Genomic DNA, 23,983 nt, shown 5'->3' with positions numbered 1-23,983 from the left:
GTGTGCCTCTAAGGAGTGAGCAAAATTAAATTTGAAGTAGAGGCTAACAATTTCAGTTTATGCACTGCTCTGTATTTTCCGAGTGCCTAATGATGATGATCATTTTTTATCTCCTTAGGAAAGAATGCATTTAATTACCGTTTTTGTATTGGCTTGAGCATTGTTTAAAAAAAAAAACCGTTAAGTTCTTCAGGGTAAATAGCATCATGGTGAGAAGAGTAAACCTTTTGTTGAGAATGATTTTTGAAATCTTTTAGCATATTAGCAACCTTATTCTTGAGAGAAATCACTGGGTTTCTCTCAGTACAGGAGTTTTTTTCCTAAAGAATGTCTATTGTGAGTTTATTTACATTTTGACCACAAAACATTGAGGTCGAAATCTGGTGCCTAGATGATCAGTGGCTTAATATTCTTTAAATTAAGTAAAAATTTTTAATGTTCTTGCGCAATAAAACAATTACAAGATTTATTAATGGAAAAAGGATTGAAGGGCATGAGGAATAAGGTGCTACTAGCTGTTCATGGTTGTCATTTGAATGAATATGTAAATATATCACTGAAAATGTTAGCTCTTGGGGAATAGAATCCAACTATTTCTATGCAGTAATTTTATAATACTGTAATATGAAGTACAGACTTGCGCATAAGTGATCTTTTGTCTTTAGTTTTTTGAACTTGAACAAATTCCCCAGAATTATCTTCAGCTACAAAATTTTTCTTTTTTATGCTCATCTTTCTAGGTAATTTGTTTTAAAGTTTAAAGAAACTACTTTTTTTTTTGGGCTATGTTAATGCTGAAGGTATTGCTTTCATTGTATTGAATATGTCATATAAGATGAGTTTCATATTTTAACCAAAAAGCACTCCAAGTGTTTGAACATCATTAATGTGTTCTTGGAATGTTGTATTGATGGTTTTAATAGAATATCTTAAAAACCTTCCACTTTGCACTCTTTACATCAAAGGGATTCTTGATTGTAGATTTAAAATCTTAAATTATTTCAGTATAACTTTGAGAAGTTTCCTTAACTACTGTTTGTTCTAGAAACTGGAACAACTCAATCAATATCCAGATTTTAACAACTACCTGATTTTTGTACTTACAAAATTAAAATCTGAAGGTAAGTTTTGGCACTTTGTTTTGGGGGAGAAAACCAACATTTTAGTGTTTCACCTTTAATGCCTATTAAGATACAGTGAGAATTATATCTTCAAAGGGTTTCATTTTGTACTGACCACTTGCTTTACAAATGTGGAATAAGCAGAGACTTCAATCTCAAGTATGTAGATGCTTAATAAGCATTCAGTATGACTATTTAGAAAATTAGTGGAAAACTGGGATATTTCTATTCATGGACTTTTGTCACTTTTTAAAACTAACATGTGGCCGGAGCCATAGTACAATGGGTAGGGCACTTGCCTTGCATGCATCCTACCCAGGTTCAATCCCTGGAACCCCTTGTGTTCCCCCAGCCCTCCCCCTCCCCCCTAAGAACAGAAAAACTAATAGTACATATGCTTAACAAACTTACTAACTGTTCTATAGTGAATTTTAAGTTTAATAGCTAGTATAACTATTTTAAAGCTTGAAAACTTGGTCCTTTGATTATTTCTAATGTACATATCATGTCTCACTAAAGCTTCATTCCTCTCACGTATATTTGTTGAGCACCACTTTTCGCAGGCAGTCCATGAACTGGGGCAATAAAAAGTAATGAAAACAAGCAAGAATCTCTCTTCATTTAGCTTAGATTGTATGAGAGGTGTTCTTCATAGAGTTATTTGAATATTGAGCAGTCTGTCCTGGAACATTGTCACATAGAAGACACTCATATTTATTGAACAACTGACTCAATAAATGTATTGGCCTCTGAATCAGAGCACTTCCTGGTTCAGAAGCCATGGTATAAGTTAATTGGTAAAAATATGCTTATAGTTGGCAAATGCTTTACACTCCAGCATACTTGTTTCACCTCTGTTCTTTCAGCTATACAATAAATGCTGTATAGACTCTGAGACTTGTAAGGTTTAGGCTTCAAGCCTTAATGGGTTAATAATCTCACTGTAGTAAAATCGCTCTAATCTTTTATTGAGATTTTGATAATCCTTACACAGTATAGTGATTTTAATTACTTTTAGGTAATTTTGTAGGTCATTTCTGGATTTTACGTGTGATTGAGGGGTGTGAAAATGTCATGCTTTCTAAGTCTTAAATTCTTAGAAATACCCTTATATTTAAATTCAGTTAATATTCCTACTTTAATTTTTTTTTAAAAAAAAAACTTACACATTAGTACATTTTCCCCCACAGAGTAGTTTGTAATCAAATCAGTACTGTTTACTTTTGACAGAACTAAAATTTTCAGCTAATAGTTTTCTAAATTTGTAATTGCTTGAAATTCTTAAATTTCTTTTTACCAAGCTATTTAATCTCTTGTCTCATCCTAAATTTACAATATTACTTTTGTTACAATATTGACATTCTTGAGATAGAACACTTCGGAAATTTTCATTTTTTTAAATTTTGTTAATTTTTATTTTACCTATGATGCTTGGGGCTCTACACTAAGGGATCATTCCTGTAGTGCTCAGGGGACCATATAGGGTTCCAGGAATGGAACCTGGGTCAGCCGTGTTCAAGGCAAGTAAGTGCCTGTGCACTGTACTGTCTCTTCAGGCCCCAGAAGTATTTTTTAAAAGCAAAGTTAAAATTCAAATAGCAAGAAAGATTGTGTATAATTAATCCCCCAAAGAGTCGACTCATTGCAGAATGTTGATAAGATTCATTCAGTTTTGGGTTTTGTTCTGTTTTGATTTTTGGCTTGAAGAAGTGGAAACTATATATCTATCACTATCTTTTCTTGTGTCTATTTTCTTAATCTGATATGAAGTCTTGTTATATATACATTGTTTCTTTTTTTAATTTGCACACAGTCATCCATTTTAGGGAAGAATCAGAAGTAAAATCCTAAAGTGAAAGTACTTATGTGGACCAGAGCAAAAACAGAGTGGGTAGGGCACTTGCCTTGCACCGGGCTGACCCAGGTTCAGTCCCTGGCACCAAAAATGGACCCCTGAGTTGTGGCTCAAAAACCAAAGAAAAAAAAGAAGGAACTTATTTAGTATCTCTCCATTGTTCTTGACCGTTTGTTTACACTGAATTATAAGAGAAATTTTTATATCTGAAAGAAATAAGTAACCTTGTCCAATTTCCTCACATTTTAGAGAAGCAAATTTAGGATTTTCATTACAAGACGATATGGTTAATTTAGTCTTTTTTTTTTTTTTAATGGAGTTTGGGCAAGTGAGATATCTACTTTTTTTTTTTTTTCTTTTTGGGTCACACCTGGCAATGCAGAGGGGCTACTGCTGACTCTGCACTCAGGAATTGCCCCTGGCGTGCTCAGGGAACCATATGGGATACTGGGAATTGAACCCGGCCACATGCAAGGCAAACTCCCTACGCACTGCTTCAGCCCCATGTTTCTACTTTTAAATAGTCTAACATTTGGATTCATTTTAACTTGTATTTTAAAATTTTTCATCTTGCAACCTGTTTTTGGTTGGTTTTGTTTGTTTGTTTTTAGTTTCCTGGGATCAAACCCAGGGCCTCGTATATGGAAGGTATGTGCTCCTCCATTGAACCCCCTCTCCAACTTCTCTTGTTGTAAGAAACTATAGTATGGGGCTGGAGCAATAGCACAGCAGGTAGGGCGTTTGCCTTGCATGTGGTTGATCGAGGTTTGATTCCCAGCATCCCATATGGTCCCCTGAGCATCGACAAGTGTGACCCCGAAAGAGAAAAAAAAAAGAAACTATAGTATATTTTGTATAAGCAAATACACATGAAATTTTAAATTACATAGCTGTGAATTTTAAGAGCTAACTTAAGATAAAAATGCGTATTGTTTAAAGGAAGTTAAAAATCTGAAAATTGTATTTTATAGCAGTTTTACACTTGGGAGAGGATTTAGAGTGTTTTTGTTGCATAGAGTTACATGTTGAAAAGGACTGTAAGAGGAACTGGAAGGGAATTTTTAAATGTAATATGAATGCTCTCAGATTGTTTTATTGCCCTGGTTCAAGTGGAGGTTTTGTATAAAAGAAATTTTTTATTTTTGCTTCTCCATGTGCTTCAGCCCTGAAGATGTCAATACCACTTTGGAGCACACTGCCAATAATTTGATATTTTTATCGGGTTTAAATAAAGCTTGAGTACATTAACCATATGTATACCAAATTAAACTGGATCTGTGGTTCTCAACCAGGTGCAATTTTGCCCTCCAGGAGGCATTTACATTATTTGGAAGTATTTTTGTTGAACACACCTTGAGAAATAATACTGGCATCGATGGCCAGTAGTACAGCAAAATATCCCATTGTACAGGATAACACTCTCCAGCAAGGAACTATATGGACCAAAATGTCAGTAATGCCTGAGCTATAAAATGACAAAGCTGATCTTTTGATAATCATCATATTTTTTTTCCTCATTATAGCAAAATTATTGGAATGTTAAAATCAGCTTAGTACGTGTTGAAATAAAAATTACTTTCAAATTTCTAAAAAATTACTTACATTATTATTGTAACTCTTTATTGCAGATGAACCCACAAGATCATTGAGTGGTCTCATTTTGAAGAATAATGTGAAAGCACATTTTCAGAACTTTCCAAATGGTGTAACAGACTTTATTAAGAGCGAATGTTTAAATAATATTGGGGATTCCTCTCCTCTGATTAGAGCCACAGTAGGTAAGTTATGTTTAAACAGTTTTGCTTACCCTGGTTGTGATGGGGCAATAGATTTGATAGGCCATTTCTGAAAGAATTGTGATGAGGGGAAATTTTTGGTTGGTGTGTCAGTGCTTTAGAAATAGTGTTAATTGTAACAGTGATAGCTCTCTTAAGCTATTCTTTCTAGGTCAGGAAATTTGGTCATTGGTAGTTGTTTAGTCAAAGTATGTTAAATAGTGCATAAATAATATTGCATAAGTAAGCATTATTAGTGCTTTTACTTTCGGCTTCTTAAAGAAAATTACATATTATATGTGTCATAATGGAGTATAAGGTAAAGGTAAAGGCCCTCCCGTTGATCGTCGATTTGCTCGAGCGGGCCCAGTAACGTCTCCATTGGAGACTTTGTTGTTACTGTGTCTGGCATATCGAATACTCTCGGTAGCTTGCCGGGCTCTCCGAGAGGGGCGGAGGAATCGAACTCGGGTCGGCCATGTTGGCCGCTTGTAAGGCGAATGCCCTACCTCTGTGCTCAGGTTTTATTCTTTTTCAATCTGGAAAGAAAAACTTCGTAAAACAATTACTCCTGGCGGTGCTCAGGGGACCATATGGGATACTGGGAATCGAACCCGGGTCGGGCCGCGTGCAAGGCAAACGCCCTACCCGTTGTGCTATCACTCCAGCCCTCCTCCTGTTTTTTAAAACATGTTTTTGTATTACCCAGGAACCGGAAAGATAGTAAGTACAGTGGTGGCCTACCCCTGTTTAATTCCCAGCACATGGGATCATCTGAGCCCCTAGGAGTGATCACTAAGCGCAGAGCCAGTAGAAAGCTCTGAGCACCAGGGGTTGGCACACAGACACAAAAAAATTTACTGTTACCTAATTGTAGCGCTGTAGCACTGTCCTGTTGTTCATTGATTTGCTCGAGTGGGCACCAGTAACATCTCCATTGTGAGACTTGTTATCACTGTTTTTGGCATATCGAATACGCCACCAGGAGCTTGCCAGGCTCTGCCGTTTGGGTGGGATACTCTTGGTAGCTTGCTGGGCTCTTTGAGAGGGATGGAGGAATCGAACCCAGGTTGGCTGCATGCAAGGAAAACACCCTACCCACTGTGCTATCACTCCAGCTCGTTACCTAGTTACTCTCAATTATGAACTTTGTACCTAGTTTCTTTGAATTCATGCCAGTCTTTTTTATTTTATTTTTTTTAATTGAATCACTGTGAGATATACAGTGTTACAAAATCTTCTCACATCCATTTTTTCACTAGTATACGTTTCCCACCACCAGTGTCCCCAGTTTCCCGGACCCCCACCCCCACCCCCCACCTCACTCTACAGCAGGCATTTTTCATTCACTCACACTTTCTTTACTTTTGGTAATTATGGTTTGCAATACAGGTACTGAAAGATTATCCTGTTTGTCCCTTCACCACCTTTCAGCAATCAGTTCTTGTCCAGTGATCATTTCCAACTATCGTAGTCATGATGATCCCTTCTCTATCCTCAGTGCCCTCTCCCCCCACTTGTTTCAAGCTTCCAACCATGGATCAGTTCTCTGGGTCCTTGTTTCTACTGTTGTTGGGTAATAGTTTCAACTAATGTTTTTATTCCATAAATGAGTGCAGTCATTCAATATCTGTCTCTCTTTCTGAGTCTTTTTCACGCAGCATGATACTTTTCATGTCCATACATTTATAAGCAGATATCATGACTTCATTTTTTCCTGGTGGCTGCATAGTATTCTATTGTGTACCAGAGTTTCTTTATCCAGTTGTTTGTTTTCGGTCACTTGGTTTGTGTCCAATTCTGGCTATTGTGAATAGTTCTACAATGAACATAGTAGTGCAGATGGCTTTTCATCAGTGTGGTTTTAGGCTAACCAGGGCCATATGGTAGCTCATTTTTTAGGGTTTGGTTTGGTTTTGTTTGAGGAATGCCCATATTTTCCAAAAACCAGTAACTAGCAATTTTTGAGTCTTTTCAGTAATCCACTTGATTTCAATGAAAATAAGATTTTAGCAGTTTATATAATAATGAATTCAGATAGGTTTGGGCATAAACCCTGTATCTGTAAGCACACTTACAAATAATATGAGCCAGTAGAAGGAGAAATAGGTGCCATCCTCTATGTAAGAGTGGGGCTTCTTAAACTTTATCCTGTTGTGAAATCTTATGCCTCAGAAATGCAACACCAGCTAGTGCTGCTAGCTTGGGTTCAATTTATTCTGCAGTTAATTTTGAATTAAATTTTGATTGTTTTTAGACACCTTTTTACTGTTTGTTTGTGGGAGGTTTTTTGGTTGGTTGGTTGGTTGGTTGGTTTTTTTGGGGGGGGGGGTTGGTAGCTACAGTCACATTCCATTATCACACCCTGTACAGGAATCACAACTCACAGCTTGGGTCTAGAGTAATCTACAAATACAGTGTTCAGTATGCTGGTATGCTGTAGGACTTAAGCAACAACTTCTACAGAACCTGGAAACGTGCTTTTAATATGGCAAGCTAACAAAATAGAAGCCAGAAGTTGTCAAGCATTTTCATTAAAAGTTCTTTTAACTTTCTCTTCTTGGGGAGGGGGGATCACACCCAGCGATGCACTGGGGTTTCTCCTGGCTCATGCACTCAGGAATTACTCCTAGTGGTGCTCAGGGGACCATATGGGATGCTGGGAATCAAACCCAGGTCGGCCACGTGCAAGACAAACACCCTACCTGCTGTGCTATTGCTCCATCCTTCATTCTTTTAATTTTTGTATTGTCTTGTGGTAGGTTTGGAAAATACTAAGATAAATGTAACCAAGTTAATTATAAGGCATAAAAACTCTTCCACGTATTGACATTTTAAACTCTTTGCCAACACTGATTTAAATGAGACTAGTAAAGGGCGTTTGAAATTTGAGGAAAAGGATTCCATAATGTGATGGGTCCTCATGTACCTTTTTTTAATGCTTTATCAGCTCTTGGACTTGATCAAAAACATGGTGAATGTATGCTAGTGTGTTTATGTCTGAGAAGTCAGGTGGTGGTGTTTAACTTAAGCAGTAACTATTGGGAATCTTGCCCAGGAAATCTTCTTGGAAGTTTTAATAGCTGTACTGATACATTAGATGAATGTTTTCTCGTGTTTAAGTGGTTGACTTGTATTTTATAATTTTGTTATTGTCCTTTTATGTATGATTATATGTAGAAAGTTTCTGTAGTACTAATAAAAAGTAGCATTACTCGGTGAATTTTATTTAAGCATATAAAATTTAAATAGTTGACCAACTATCTGTTTTCACTCTTTCGTTGTGCCCACTAAAAACTTGAATGTTTGTAGCATTATATGTCCACTACATGCACTTAAGGCAATCTTGATAGCCCAGTAGTCTGGAATTCCAGGCAGGGTGAAGAATAAGATTTGACCAAAAAGGAACATGTTTGATTTTTCTGCATTTTTAAAAATCTTACTGTAGCACTGTAGCACTGTCCTCCTGTTGTTCATCGATTTGTTCCAGCGGGCCCAGTAATGTCTCTATTGTGAGACTTGTTACTTTGAATTTGGCATATCAAGTACTTCACAGGGAGCTTGCCAGACTTTGCCATGCAGGCGAGATACTCGGCAGCTTGCCAGGCTCTCTGAGAGGGGCGGAGGAATCGAACCCAGGTCGGCCAGGCCAGCTGCATGTAAGGCAAACGCCTTACTGCTGTGCTATCGCTCCAGCCTTTAGTCTCAAAAGTAAAGGTGAAAAAAATTGGGGCGGGGGGGGGCAGGGCGGACTTCGGCTACACCCACCTGTGCTGGCAGATCACTCCTGGCAGGCTCAGGGAACCTTATGGGTTGCCAAGAATCAAACCCTAGTTGGCTGCATGTAAGGAAAGCGCCTTACCTGCTTACTATCTTTTCAGCCCCCTGAAGTTGAAGGTTTTTAAGGAAAATCCAGACATATCAACAGATGTTTGCTATTTAGTGTTAATCATTGAGTGTTTAGTATATGCCAGACATTTTGTCTGCCTAGCTCACTGAATTTTCAAACTGTCCATGAAGGAACCACTTTCTCTTTTTCACTTTTACAGATTAATACTTTAAAACTTCCTGTTCTTGTAATTTGTCTGTGGTCAGTTTATGTTGTTACTATTGTAACTTTTTCGGTTATTGAGCCACACCTGTTGGATACTCTGGGCTATTAGCTACATCTGGCTGTGGGCTGGGGATTGTCTCTGGCAGTTATAGGAGACCAGTGGACCATGTGAATGGAACCCATTGCATTTGTCTCTCTAGTCACAAGTTTATACTTTTAATTTTGTAACTAAAAAGACCCTTGGTTGGGCTGGGGAGATAAATATTCTTAGCCTTTTTTAATTTGATTCGTAGAAATGTATACCCATCATTCAGTGAATAGTGCTTCTAACATTTTGGTATATTTTCTTTATACTTTTTTGTTATTTCTCTAAGTGAATTAAATTAGTGTAGAACTAGTTTTGGTACAGTTGGAGAAAAATAAGGTCTTGTCTTCCATACAGACGCTTATTAAAAATCAGAAAGGAGGGCCAGAGAGGTAGTACAGCAGGAGGTCTCCTGCCTTGTCACTTAGCCAAACTGGATTCAGTCCTCTGCAGCCCACATATGGTTTCATGTGCACCAACAGATGGAGTAGTGATCAGGAGTGGGCCCTGATTACTATCAGGTGTGGCCCCCAAACCAGAGAAATATAACAGTGAAAAAATGGGGATTGGGGGGATCATATACAATGAAGCTGATTTAAAATAGACCTGGTTCGTGGCGTACTTGATCACATTTTGGAGGTCTTAGGCTAATATGGGACATTTAAAAGTATTATGTGCACATGTCTGTCTACCCATGAGTAGATTTGTGTTTTGTTGCAGATTGATGTGGGCTGGCTTCTTAAAGGTGTGTGTTTTCTTTCAAGGTATTTTGATTACAACAATAGCCTCAAAGGGGGAATTGCAGAATTGGCCTGATCTCCTACCAAAACTCTGTAGCCTGTTGGATTCTGAAGATTACAATACTTGTGAGGTAAGGATATTTGTTTCAGCAATTTCACTTGTTATATATTAGACTTTAGGGGGAAATGGTTCTTTTGAAATACGTAATTTCGAAACTTAGAAATCCCGAAGTTACCGTTTCGTTACCTATTTGTAAACATTTTTATTATGCTATTTTCTGTAGACTGATTTTTGTTGGGGGGTGTTTTATTTTTGTTTTGGTTTTTCATTCTGATATTTGGGTCACATCTGCTGGTGCTCAGGGCTTACTCCTGGCTCTGTACTCCTGGTAGGGATTAGGGGCCCATTTGGTGTTGAGGATTAAACCCAGGTTAGAAGCATGCAAGACAGCGCCCTAACTCTCTAGCTCTAGGACTGCTAGATACAAAAGCTATTAACTTTCTTAAAAGGAAATGTCATTTGTTCTGTTCTTGTATTGTAAAACTATTCTTGGGTGTATTATGTTATTATTAAATTTATTTAATGTATTTTTTTGAAAAGAGACATAGTAACCAAATTCATAGAGTGCATACTTTTTCCACACTCTGAATGGTTTTATATCTTACTGTCTAACAGATTTAAGGTAGATCTAATCCTATTTCAGTCATATCAGTGTTTCTCAATTTTTTTTTAATTGGTTTTACTTTTAGTGATTTAATAATTTAAATTGTTTATAGGGAGCATTTGGTGCCCTCCAGAAAATATGTGAAGATTCTGCTGAGATTTTAGATAGTGATGTTCTAGATCGTCCACTCAACATCATGATTCCCAAATTTTTACAGTTCTTCAAGCACAGTAGTCCAAAAATAAGGTATGTTTGTAGTCCTTACTAATTCATAGACTCTGGTGGAAGTTTGGCCACTCCCTCTTGTGCATTGCCTAATGTTTTTGTGACTGATAAAAGATTGGACAGTCCATAAAGGTCAGATAAACTTTTATTTTTTTTTATAAAGTAATTCACAACATTAGATTTTAATTATTATTAAAAGTGAAGTTTCTTAAGGTTCTCTGCAAGGCTAAAATTTGTAGGTGAATGTTTAATTTTGTAATCTTACCAAATATAGAAACTTTATTTTGTGACGGTGTATGAAATTCCTTCAGTATGATATCTAAATATTAAATACTTCTAGTACCTCTAATTAGGAAAGTAGTAATTTAAGCATGAAGGGAGAAAGATGCATACTCTGAAATTATTTAATGTAATCATTTAAGTCACTTAAGCATTGACGTTAAGCTGGTCTGCTTTGTTCTCTGCACTGGTAATTCCTAAAGCAGATTGCTTACCTTCCTATAGCTATTTAAATATAATTACATACGGATATAGATGTGTGCTATTGTGTGTAATTTTAATTTATACATAATATACTTATTTTGTAAAGTAGAAAATTTAATTAGCCTTTAAGTTGATCATAATAATTATCAGCTATATAATGTCTTTATTACATTGGTAAAGCATGTGATACTAATCTACACACAAGTATACACACACCTACATACCTGCTGCCCTCTCCCAATTATATATTTTAGGAAAACCTTACCTTTTTTGTTATGCTTTTCTGATTGTCAGCTCCTTTTCAGTTGTCAGTACTTCATGGCTTTAATACAGAACATTTAAATATGTTACACTATTTAAAATGAAAGTGACACTGTGCTAGAAGTAGTTATTCAGAGATACCCAAGTGTACAAACTTCATGTATGAGCTTAGCTATTAGTTCAGGAGTCTTTGTGAAAAACTTCGTAAACAACAGTGTTTAAATAAAATATCCTTAAAAAAAAAAAAACAAGATTGTAAGCTGTAAGCTGTGTTCCAAAGATCATTTTCTACAATTTGACAAAGGTATTCTGGAATCTTAAATTTTTTATTGAGTCTTATACCTCTTTTAGTTAGTTTTCATCTTAAGTGGTACTTAAAACACTATTGTACTCAGAGTAGAAGCCATATAGATCCTTTGGTCTGGTAGTACTAGCTACATAAATAATACATTTTCTAAATAAATAGTCTGGGATATTTTTATAAGACTAGGATAGTCTTAATTATTTAGAAGAGTTGATATCACCCAGGAAATCTACCCCTTTGAACATTACAGCTAAATTGATAAAAGAAAATGGGATTTTCATGCTTTTAGAGTAAATTCATTTTCATAACCAAGTCTCAGCATTTTAAGACTTGTGGGATTGGTACACTAATAAAATATCAAGAAGTTTATTATTATTTTGATCCATTTTTGTAGATAATGGGCTGGAGCGATAGCACAGCGGGTAGGGCGTTCACCTTACAAGCGGCCAACATGGCCGACCCGAGTTCGATTCCTCCGCCCCTCTCGGAGAGCCCGGCAAGCTACCGAGAGTATTCGATATGCCAGACACAGTAACAACAAAGTCTCCAATGGAGACGTTACTGGGCCCGCTCGAGCAAATCGACGATCAACGAGAGGGCCTTTACCCTTTTTTGTAGATAATCATTCGCTTAAAGCGTAACTATAGTTCAGAAATGTTTTCATCTAGGAAATGTTCATTACTACATTTCTCTTAAGAGTTTTGTACTGTTAAATTTATTCCATCTTCAAATGGCCTTCTACATTATAATTTAATACCTATTAGTTTGGGCTGGAGCAAGAGCACAGCAGGTAGGGCATTTGCCTTGCATGTGGCCAACCCGGGTTCGATTCCTCTGCCCCTCTTGGAGAGCCCGGCAAGCTACCGAGAGTATTCCGCCCCCTCAGCAAAGCCTGGCAAGCTACCCGTAACGTATTCAATATACCAAATGCCGTAAAAAGAAGTCTCACAGTGGAGCCTTTACTGGTACCCGCTCTAGCAAATCTGTGAACAACAGGAGGACAGTGCTACAGTGCTACCTATTAGTTTAATTAGTATCATGTTTTCTTTTGTTTTGGGGCCACATCTGGTAGTTCAGGGGTTACTCTTTTTTTTTTTCCTTTGAATCACCATGGTACAATTACAAGCTTTCATGTTTGAGTTACAATCAGACAATGATTAAACACCTGTCCCTCCACCAGTGCACATTCCCTACCACCAATATCTCCAGTATACCCCCACTTTCCCACCCTTCCCCTGCCTGCTTGGCAGACAATATTCCCCATACTCTCTCTGTACTTTTGGGCATTATGGTTTGCAATGCAGATACTGAGAGGTTATCATGCTTGCTCCTTTATCTAATTTCAGCACACATCTCCCATCCCAACTGATTCCTCCAACCATCATTTTCTTAGTTATCCCTTCTCTTTTTCAGCTTCCTTCCCTCAGGGGTTACTCTTAACTCTGCACTCAGGAATTACTCCTGGTGGTGCTCGGGATTATATGGGATGCTGGGAATCGAACCCAGGTCAGCTGAGTGCAAGACAAACACCCTACCCCCTGTACTATTGTTCCAGCTTTCTCTCTTCTATTTGTAAGGGATTATCTTGGGATGATAGGATGATTAACACAAGGAAGTAGCTCTAAACTATTTTTCAAAATTTATAATTAAATGTATGTTCTTAATTAGCAAGCAAAAGATTCTTCGCCATTAACTTTTTGGATGGATACATTCTTATTTATGCCACTTTTATATATAATGTTTTATCACGATCTTAATGTCATTAATAATGTTGAATGCATTTGGCATGTTCATTGACTATGTGGCACCTTTTTCTTATCTTTTCTGTTGAATTTATAGTGAACTGCACATTCACTATATATAAAAGATTCTCATCCTTTATCAGTAATGTATGGTCTTTCCTGCTTTTGTCTTTACTGTTGGGGTAAATGTTAGGGGTTTGTTTTCTTAATTTAACATTAGATGGTGTGTGGCATGAAAGAGTATTTTTGCTATATTGGAAATAATGTTTTTCTTTTCATCTTTATTAAAACAACCCTTTCTTCCATGGATTTCATTTCTCCTGTCAAAGTGTAAAGTTCCATATGTGGCTTTACTTATGGGTCATTTGTTTTTATTTCGTCAATTTATTACTACCCCTTGAATTAAATCCTAATATGGTTTAGGGCAACAATTTGAGCATTTGAGACACAGTGTATTCTAATTTTTATAAAATAAAGCTCTTGGGGCTAGAGAGATAGCACAGTGGTTAAGGCACCTTGCATGTGACTGACCCAGTTTCCATAAGCCTGCCAGGGTGATTTCTGATTGCAGAGTCAGGAGTAACCCCTGAGCACTGCCAGGTGTGGCTCCCTGCAACACCCCCCCCCACACCCCCAGCCAAAATAGCATAAATTTTCAGCATTTTGGGCAAGAGACCTCCCACATTATGCTTAGGGGGGCCAGAGGCCACTCCTGATGATTTTTAGTTAACCAGGCGAGCAGTTCAAGTCCCAAGGCTGCAGTGTTCAGTGGTGCTTGGGATCCTCCAGGGCTATATCAGTGATGCCCAGCAATGTTTAGGGAATTTTGTGATGCTGGGGATCAGTGTGGAATTGGCTGCATGCAAGGCAGTCTCCGTACTATCTCTCAGGCTGCATTTTTCGACCTTCTAATTTGCATTGTTGACTTATCTGAAATCTTGGAGTTTTGTTTATAATAAGGTAAAAGTACTGTCCAAGAGTGGAATAAAATAATTTTTCAGCATAAAATTGGGACAGCTTTTGAAGTAATTATAAACAGCTTATTTGAAAAGTTCTGTCATATTTGTTCAGGGCAGAAAAAAAATACATATTTTCCTTGAATTACTCAGGCTTTTCTATGGTTACTCAAACTAGAGTTGAGGGATATGTTCTCATCAAGAATTGCTGAGAACTTGCTAAGTGCTTTAGGTTCCTCTGGAATGGTATTCAGTCTTTTTGCACCTGTGTATCACTGGTTGGAATCCACTACTCAAGGGAGAATTTTTGTTTTCAGTTTAAAAATAATGTGGTCTATCAGGAAGACATCAAATTAAAAATAAATATTTTTTCAGAAAAAAGTGCCAGTAACAGTTTCAGAGACATACAATTTAGAAATTGTCTAAATATGTGACTTTGTACCAAGAATATCCTATCAATATTACTGTTTAATGACTGTTTGATAATGTGATAGTTTTCTGTGCAGACATTCATAGAATTCTACGTTTTATAGCCTAGATCTGGCTCCTTTCAAATCATTGGAAATGGTATTTACAGCCTACAATTGTAGGAAGCATTAGCAGTGTCTTAACTTCAACATAAATTTTGGGATTGTCAGGTTTCAATTTTTGCCTATAGTAGCCTTCCTTGATAATATTTATATTCCTAGGTCACTTAGTCTGGTTTCTTAGTACAAATAGTTATTGATGTTGTTTACTGGGGATTGCAAGCACATCTGAATTGGGCTTGTACAGATTCTTGATAGGAGTTGCTGCAGTGTTCACATAACATGCCTGCCTGGCATCACACCTCTTTTTCTTGTGCTTACACACCTGCGACTCTGTGACCAAAGACCACTTGGAATGCTTGGGACCACAGTCAAGTAGATCTGCCAGCAGAGCACCATGATCATATGTGGCACATGTGCGGGACAGGACATCTGGGATATATAATAAGTACTGTGGAAAACAGCAATAGACATGTTAAATAAATTTCTGTTATATCTCTAGTCAATCTCCTATACCTCAGAGGTATTCACTATTTAAAATCTTTGCATATAATTTCGTAGAAGCACAGCTCACATTTTCACTTAGTATGTTCTTTCTGTGGTCGCACAGATTTAACTCGTTTTTTAGTGTTTTATGTTTAATTTTTTCTGGAATAATATTTGTGTACTTGGCAGCCTTTAAAGAGGAAACTGGAATTTATAGATGTTAAATTTTCTATTTTGTTTCTAGGTCTCATGCTGTTGCATGCGTCAATCAGTTTATCATCAGTAGAACTCAGGCTTTGATGTTACACATTGATTCTTTCATTGAGGTAAGATTTCTCATCACGCCCTTTGTTTTGAAAGGGTTAGGAAATGTTAATTGCTTGGTTTTATAGCCAGTAATTAAAAGCTATCAATATTGAAATTGTTTCCTAGAGTACTAAAATCAGATATTGTTGATTTTTTTTGATAGCTAAATGGTATCCTTTATTACTGTTTTATCTATTTCCATGTTTATATAAAAATTGATTTTGATGTGTCTTTAATTTTCCATCCATAAGAATTTCTATTTCAATATGTTGTTCAGATTACATGAAAAACCAAACCTTGCTCGTTTGTCCTATTTGGCCTATGAAACGTAGGGCAAGGTTTGATAAGATTGATAATCTGAAGACAAAACGAAAAGGACAGTATTTTCATAGCTTTCTGTAACAAGATGATTCTGTTACAGGATTCATAGGTGTTGAGAGGGGAAAATGACAAGTCTTTGCAGGGATTTCAAGGGACTCTGTATGCTCTGCTTGATAAAAAGCAATTACGGAAATAATTGATACGTTTACTTTCATCAAGTGAAATTTAAATAATCCGTTTCTTTTGGTTCTATGGTTTTGAGGGCAGAGGGAGTTTTGAGCCACGCATGCCTGTACTCAGATGTTCTTCTGGCTAAGTGTTCAGGAGACTGTATGCAGTGCTAAGTCAGTGCCTCCTCCGTTCCGCCTCCTAAACTAACCCTCTGCCTACCTCTCCGGACTTCAACTATTTTGTGTTTTCCTTTTTCGTGTCAGAGGCTGTAAGAAGTATGTATATTGAGGGGTCTTTGAATATCACCAACTTACAGGTACCAGTTACTAATTCCAGACATATTGGAATACTTATATTAGAAAAACAATGTGTTTGTTATTCATAGAATCTATTTGCATTGGCTGGTGATGAAGAACCAGAGGTACGCAAAAATGTGTGCCGAGCACTTGTGATGTTGCTTGAAGTTCGAATGGATCGCCTGCTTCCTCACATGCATAATATAGTTGAGGTAATAAAGTAATTTAAACTTATCTCACCTTTTTTTCTAGGGGAAATCACGGGCACAAAGTGTTCAAAAATGTGAAACTGATTTCTAACTTAACACGCATGTTGAGGGGGAAAGATGAAAGAAGTTTTATTTAAATTTATTTAAATCCTAAATAAATATTTTTTCTATGATATTTTACATTTTTAGAGAAAAGGTTATTTAAGAAAGCTTGTAAACATGACAACCAGAAAATTCTTAGGATTACTTGTATTAAGTAGTTGTAGATAAGGCTAAATGATCAGTGGAACGTTGGTAGATTAAATGTAAGTTAAGCATTTGTTTTCTATCCATGAGTGGTAAGGTTGATCTGAACAATGAGTGATGATAATGAGCTTCTAAGTAGAAAATACGTAACTGGTCATAGTAGTTCCAGCAAGCCATTTAAATTTTAAAATACCAGTTTTCAGTTCCTATGTGATTAAAAAATAATTTTACTAGGAAAATATAAGTAGAGAAAGGAAAACAGTAGCAAGATGTGATTATTATTATAACAAAATAACTCAATACTTGCTAGATTCGAACTATTGGAGTACCATGCTACCTAATATTCATATTATTTTATATGGTTGTATGTGAACTTTATGAGTATGTCTATGAGTGTAGATAGGTTTTGTGTGTGTGTGTGTGTGTGTGTGTGTGTGTGTGTGTGTGTGTGTGTGTGTTTAAATGGGAGGTTTTACTTCCTTGCTTATATCTAAACATTCCATTAAAGACAGGCCTAGGTTTTGCTTTTGTTTTTGTTTTTGTTTTTTTTTTCAGGCTTAAGTATTTCAGAGACCTCACTGATACATATCTAGTGACATGCAAGACACAGTTTGCAAAAAGCAGAACATTGTCAATTTGAAATTTCAAAAAAGTTGAACAAATAGATTCCACATCTTTGAAAGAGAGAATGAGTTATTAAAATTATGCTGTGTTGAACCTGGGAAATCTTGGTGCTATCTTATAAACCCTCTTGATGACAGAGTATATATAGCTTTATGAATATATTAGTGTTCTGTATAACCTCCCCCTTTTTGCCAGTACATAATGGTTTGGAAAGTACATCTTTTTTTTTAACAGATGGGATTGGGAGAGGAATAGCTGCCTTGATATGCAGCAGACCCGTTTCCTAAGCGTTAGGGCAATTATTTGTAGCTATAAGATTATATAGCAGGCTAAGAGGGGATGAATGGCATTTTATCTGATGAGCCTCTGGAGTTTTTAGAAAAATTAGGTATAGTTGCTTGAAAGGTTAAAAAGAATTTGAGATTAACAAGAAGGTTAAGACATTTGTTTTAGTACTGGTGTTAACTGTCACAGTGTGGGGGCCTAGTTTATAGGGGATAGGCTTTCATAAATGTTTTGTTTCCCTATTATCAAGTGAGATGTTTTTATCATGTACAAGATGTATGCAAAGTATTTAAGTGCACTGCGCACTGTACTTTCTCCAGCCCCCATTTGCTAGAGAGCTGTGGTCTGGAGATACGACACTGTTTGGGGATACTTGGGGACACTAGGGTTCTTCTGGCTGTACCCACTAAGCAGGAAGCCCAAGATAGGTTTCCTGCACCTTTATCAGTTGACTACAATTCTATTCCCAAGTACATATGGGAAATGATACATGTGCCTTTGATGTTGCTTATTTTGTTGTAACAAGTAGTCTCTTATTTATTTGGGGGGGAGGGGTGAAAATCTCCAGTAGTGCTTGCTGCTCCCTTTGCTGATGCTCTGGTGCTCAGAGGGCCATGCAGTACTAGATTGCTGTTGGGGCCTCAAAAGGGCAAGGCATGTACTCTGCCCCTTAAACTTTTTCTGTACCCAAGGGGGGTTTTTTTGTTTGTTTTTGTTTCTGTTGCTTTTTATAAGATCCATAGTCTCCCTTTAGATTGAATTTTCTTTGGAAAATATTAACGGTCTCTTATTAGAAACTATCTGTTGAAATTTTATCTATCTGGGTTGGAGCGATAATACAATGAGCAAGGTGCTCGCCTTACATGTGGCCGACCCTGGTTCAATCCCCAGCATCACATGTGGTTCCCCCACACCCACTAGAAGTGATCCCTGAGTACAGAGCCAGGAGTAAGTCCTGAGCACAGCCAGGTGTGGTACAAAAAAATAAAAATAAAATTTGAAAAGCCCAAAACTGAGTGGAAGTTTGACTCAGTGGTAAGGTGTCTCACAGATAAGGCCTGGGGTTTGATCCCCGCCACTGCATTTTTTAAAGTAAATAGTTTGGGAGGCAAAAACTGTGAGGAGCTAATTAGTTTAAGGCCATTATGGCCTTTGCTGAGATTGGATTGAGTTTTTATTTTAATTGTATGATTTAAGTTGAATAATACTGTGATTCTTTTGCTCATAGTACATGCTACAGAGAACCCAAGATCAAGATGAAAATGTGGCTCTGGAAGCCTGTGAATTTTGGCTCACTTTGGCTGAGCAACCAATCTGCAAAGATGTACTTGTAAGGCATCTTCCTAAGTAAGTGTTTATATAAAGAATGCTATTTTCGATATTTCTAGTTTGCTGCTTCTGCCATCAAGAAGTCGTGAGGTTCTTATAGAAGTCAGAAAATTTGGGCTGGAGCGATAATACAGTGGGTAGGGCTTTTGCCTTGCACATAGCCAACCCAGGTTCGATCCCCGGCATCCCGTATGGTTCCCCGAGCACTGCCAGGAGGAAGCCCTGAACATTGCTGGGTGTGACCCAAAAAGAAAAAGGAAAAAAATGAAGTCAGAAAAATCTGTCTTTTTTTTTTTACGTAATTTTTTTTGTTTGTTTGTTTGTTTTGGGGGGATTTTTGGGGGGGGGTCACACCCAGCGATGCACAGGGGTTACTCCTGCCTCTGCACTTAGGAATTACTCCTGGCGGTGCTCAGGGGACCATATGGGATGCTGGGAATCGAACCTGGTCGGCCGCGTGCAAAGGCCAACGCCCTACCCACTGTGCTCTCTCCCCAGCCCCGAAAATCAGTTATGTAATTTTTTAATCATGTGAAGGGTGGTTTGCTTGATGGCTATTTCATGAAAAGTGAAATTTTTTGGATTTTGTTATTATTCTTTGCGACCACACCGACCTGTGCTCAGGCCTCATTACTAGTTCTGCACTTGGAAATTACTCCTGGCAGGGCTCGGGGGACCATACGGGGATGCCTGGGAGACCTGGGTCTGCCGTGACCAAGGCAAGCACCCTATCCGCTGTGCTGTCTCTCCAGCCCCGTATGTGGATATAAAATAAGTGAAGCATTTTTTTTCTCCCCAATAATCCATCCCCTGCTAAGAAACGAGTTTTACTCTTTTATTCAGTTCTATCTATCCAATGGAGACGTTACTGGGCCCGCTCGAGCAAATCGACGATCAACGGGAGGGCCACATTGAACATTGAATGTACATTCAGTTCTATCTAAAATTGTGAATAATGGGCAAGGTGATACACTACCAAGTGGATACCTTTGTTTTTTTTAGGCCATCCGTATATTATTGTTTGTCTTAATTTTTTCCTTAATTTTGAGATGCTTTTACAATAAATTTCTTAAGTATATGTTGAAGTTACAGATATTAATTCATATAAAAACTAAAATATTCAGACCCAAAACTGTAATTTTAATAAATATTATGATATTGCACAGTTACAGCTTTTTCATTACACTAATACAACCCAAATATTCTTAAAGCAAGCAGGAAATTGTTAGCAAGCTGAAAAGATCAACATTTCCCGTTTTGCTGTGTGGATGTTAAATAGCACTCAACCAGTCATAATTGGATTGATTTATATCTTCCAAATCAAAATTAGTGTAGGAAATATGTAAGTGAGGCTTCTTTGTTTTTCATTAAAAATAATGCTTTGTAAAAATGGGCGAACAATATCACTCCATTTTTTAAAATGTTACAAACTTATCTTTTCCTAATTCTACTTCAAAAGGACAACTATGAGCTCCCTAGTGCCTCCCACATCAGCCCCTTTCCTCCCATAAAGGTTGCTCAAGGGTGAAAGTTGTATGGGCTGTATTGGGTCACACAGATGATAGTTTATCAGGTTGCATCCCAGGTTTATATCCCTGGCATCCAGTATGGTCCCCCGAGCTGGAGTAATCTTGAATAACTTACCTCTGATCTTCAACAAGTATGGGAAAAAAACCTTTAAAAAGTATGAAAAGAACATTATAAACTATTACTTTAATGTTTTGTGTATTGTAAGTTTAATGTATTTTGCTATCTGATAGAACCTTTTTTCATGGTTTTTTTTTTCCTGAGAAACAGTCTTTCCCACCGTTTTTCTTACACATTAATACTTCTTTGGATGGTTTTATGAATCCCATAAAGTAGTTAACCCAGTGTCCCGCATATATTTAAGAGCTCAGCAAGCGTTTATTGTTGCTGTTAGCATCACTGCTTTCTTGTGTTGTTGCATTAAAAATTGTTCTTGTTTTAGGGCTACCTGAGCCTTCAGGAGAAAGCTTCTTAACTCAGACCTATTAAAATACACTGATTTTACTTAGTTCAAATTTATCAGACGCATGTGGTGTTGCCACGTAGTCACAGTTAGCTCCTGTTTCTTACTTTTAGGTGTGATATTCTTACCTGTCCAGCTTTACCAGGATTTTATTCCCTTGCACATCTTTTGTTGGGGTAGGAGGTGGCTCGGAGCCACATTACCCTTCTCAAGCACTCTTCCTTGTTTTGAGCACTTCTGTTTCTAGGGGAAACTGTGACTCTTAATCTTGCTCTCAAAATGTACTGAGTTTTCTTGTGAGTAGTCCTCTTCCGAACATACCTTTCTGTCTATGGTTTAGCATATTTGTTTCCTCTTCCCCGGGACCTCATTCTGACTTTAGTTTGCTGCAGGTTTTTTGTTTGTTTGTTTTCTCTTAAAAGCCTTTAAAGAAAAACATGAGATCCACTGTCTTCCCTTTCTCTCCTTTGTTTTTTCTCTACAAGATGCAGTCTGCCATTAGTTTTCAGCATAATCCTGAAATAGTTAACAGAGATCACAGATATAGCCATTGGTAATCAATTTGGCACCTAGTTTCTGCAGTATACCTGTAACCTACAAAACACAGTTTTTGTCTATTATAAGTTTCACATAGTTAGGTTATACTAGTTATAATGGTATATCATTATGGAGAATTGGGAAGGACTTTGAACATGAAATGTTTGGCTGTTCCACATTTTCTGCTCCTATCCAGGAAATTTCAAATCCCACTGCTTCCTTTTCTGTGTAGTATTCATTCAGTTAATGAATATTAAATCCTTTATAGAATTCTTAAGGTTGGCTTTATATAATTTAAAGCATGTAGCCATTTGAATTGAAGGCCTGAACAAAGACTGGATATAATAATGTAGAGAATGAAGTTAATATCTGTTGTAGAGAAAGTAAGTTACCTTTGGAATCAGACCAAACTGGCTTTGAATCCTTTCACTTAAACTTATGAGAGGGGAGAGGCTGGAGCAGTGGGTGGGTAGGGCTCTTGCCTTGCATGCAACTGGCCCAGGTATAAATCCAGCACCTTGTATGTTCTCCTGAGCACCACTGGCAATGCTTCCCCACCCTCCAGAAAAACTTAGGAGAGGAGACACTATCCTCTCTAAGCCTTGGTTAATTCCTGTATAAGGTAAAAAATCATACTTTTCTTGTTATTAGAAGGAAGCTCATTAACTGACACGCTGCAGTTTCTTTTGCCTATGTACATTTTTACAAGTCATCCAGAACAAGTAACAGAATTTGGAAGTAAAGGACTATTTATTTTATTAGGTTTTCCAAGATCATTAGATTCATATGATGGACTATTAAGAAATCATCATAAGGGCTGGAATTTAGCTCGGTGCTAGAGCAGTTGATGCATGTTTGAGGCCGTAGGCTCGATCCCCAACACTATAAAAACAAAAATTGATAAATCATAGGTGGTTAGAAACCTCCCCAAGTTGAGAACAATCACTGTAAACTGAAGAGATTACTCAAAAGAGTGAGAGCATATGGAAGCCCCATATTCAGTCTTCAGGACCACATGATCCCCCAAACTCTCAGGGGCTACCCTTGAGAACCACCAGTATGGTCCTAAAACAAAAAATCATGATTAATAAGATGAATGAAATTAAATGTTTTTGACCTTTAAACTTGACATATTTTTAACTATAGAAATATTTTGTATTAACTGTATCGTGATTTAACACTTTTTGTTTTTAAAACTGAATTTTAAAAATATTTAGAACCTGGAAGTGTTCAGGGGCTTTTCTCAGCTCTGTGCTCAAGGAATGATGTGCTGGGGATGAAACCTGGCTCATGTTTCTGGCCTGCAAGTTTGATTTCTTAAAAAAAAAAATTAAAGTTTGGGGGCTGGAGTGATAGTATAATGGGTAGGGTATTTGCCTTGCACTTGGCCAACCCACGTGAGATCCTCAGCATCTCTTATGGTCCCGCAAGCACCGCCAGGAGTAATTCCTGAGTGCAGAGCCAGGAGTAAGCCCTGTGCATCAGCAGGTGTGATCCAAAAAGCCAAGAAAAAGGAAAAAAAGTTTAAATTTCCAATCTTTCAGTTGAATAACTTTTCTCATAGATCTCTATTTTCCTTTCTACCCTTTTTTTTTCTTTTTCTGATTTTGATTTTGGTTTTTTGCTCCACACCTGGCGGTGCTCAGGAGGACTTACTCCTGGCAATACTAGCCAACCTTACAGGATGCTAGGGATTAAACTTGGGTCGGTTGTGTGCAAGGCAAGCACTCTACCCACTGTTCCTTCTAGTCCCTAAATTTACTATTCTTTATATTTTTAAAGGCTATTGTCTTGGGCTGGAGTGATAGCACAGCGGGTTGGGCGTTTGCCTTGCATGCAGCCGACCTGGCTGACCCGAGTTTGCTTCTTCCGCCCCTCTCGGAGAGCCTGGCAAGCTACCCATGATGTATTCAATATGGCAAACACAGTAACAATAAAGTCTCACAATGGAGACATTACTGGGCCTGCTCAAGCAAATCGATGAACAATGGGAGGACAGTGCTATTGTCTATTATTGGGCTGGAGCGATAGCACGGCGGTAGGGCGTTTGCCTTGTATGCAACCTGCCCTCCAAAGAGACCACTTGCTTATATATCCTCCTGAGGTAGTCTGTTTCCCAAGTATTAAGTGACGGGCATTTAGATTGTTTTCTTTGTATTTGTTAACTTCATTAAGGAACATCGGTCTTTTAAGAAGTTGGAAATATTCTTTAGAATATTTGGTGTAAAGTGTTGGGAGAAATAGCTGTTCTTGTCTAAGCTACGTTATCTCCTAAGATACCATTTAGTACAGTATATAAACTTCATGAATGAGTGTATTAAATAGAGTTGCAGTAGAGCAGATACTGAATATGCTCTCAAAATTACTGTCTCACTACTACTATTGGAATG

The 23,983-nt window shown here is 37.5% G+C and overlaps 1 protein-coding gene across 3 annotated transcripts in view; it reads left to right on the top strand.

Annotated features, from left to right (window-relative positions):
• The window catches only part of TNPO1 (transportin 1), an 89,082-nt gene that overhangs the window by 36,661 nt on the left and 28,438 nt on the right, over positions 1-23,983 (top strand). For all 3 annotated transcript variants that reach the window (XR_008792191.1, XM_056112486.1, XM_056112485.1), the window contains exons 3-9: positions 1,046-1,121; positions 4,605-4,754; positions 9,655-9,761; positions 10,408-10,541; positions 15,524-15,605; positions 16,463-16,585; positions 18,966-19,084. Coding sequence is in view for 2 of the 3 variants with exons in the window: in XM_056112486.1 (XP_055968461.1) it covers positions 1,046-1,121; positions 4,605-4,754; positions 9,655-9,761; positions 10,408-10,541; positions 15,524-15,605; positions 16,463-16,585; positions 18,966-19,084 (791 nt within the window). In the remaining variant the exon portion in view is untranslated. The remainder of the gene's footprint in view (positions 1-1,045; positions 1,122-4,604; positions 4,755-9,654; positions 9,762-10,407; positions 10,542-15,523; positions 15,606-16,462; positions 16,586-18,965; positions 19,085-23,983) is intronic.

This window comes from Sorex fumeus, unplaced genomic scaffold (assembly GCF_029834395.1).
Source record: "Sorex fumeus unplaced genomic scaffold, SorFum_2.1 ptg000018l, whole genome shotgun sequence".
NCBI lineage: Eukaryota > Metazoa > Chordata > Mammalia > Eulipotyphla > Soricidae > Sorex > Sorex fumeus.
The sequence above is the reverse complement of the archived record's forward strand: the minus strand, read 5'-3'. Positions and strand labels throughout refer to the sequence as shown.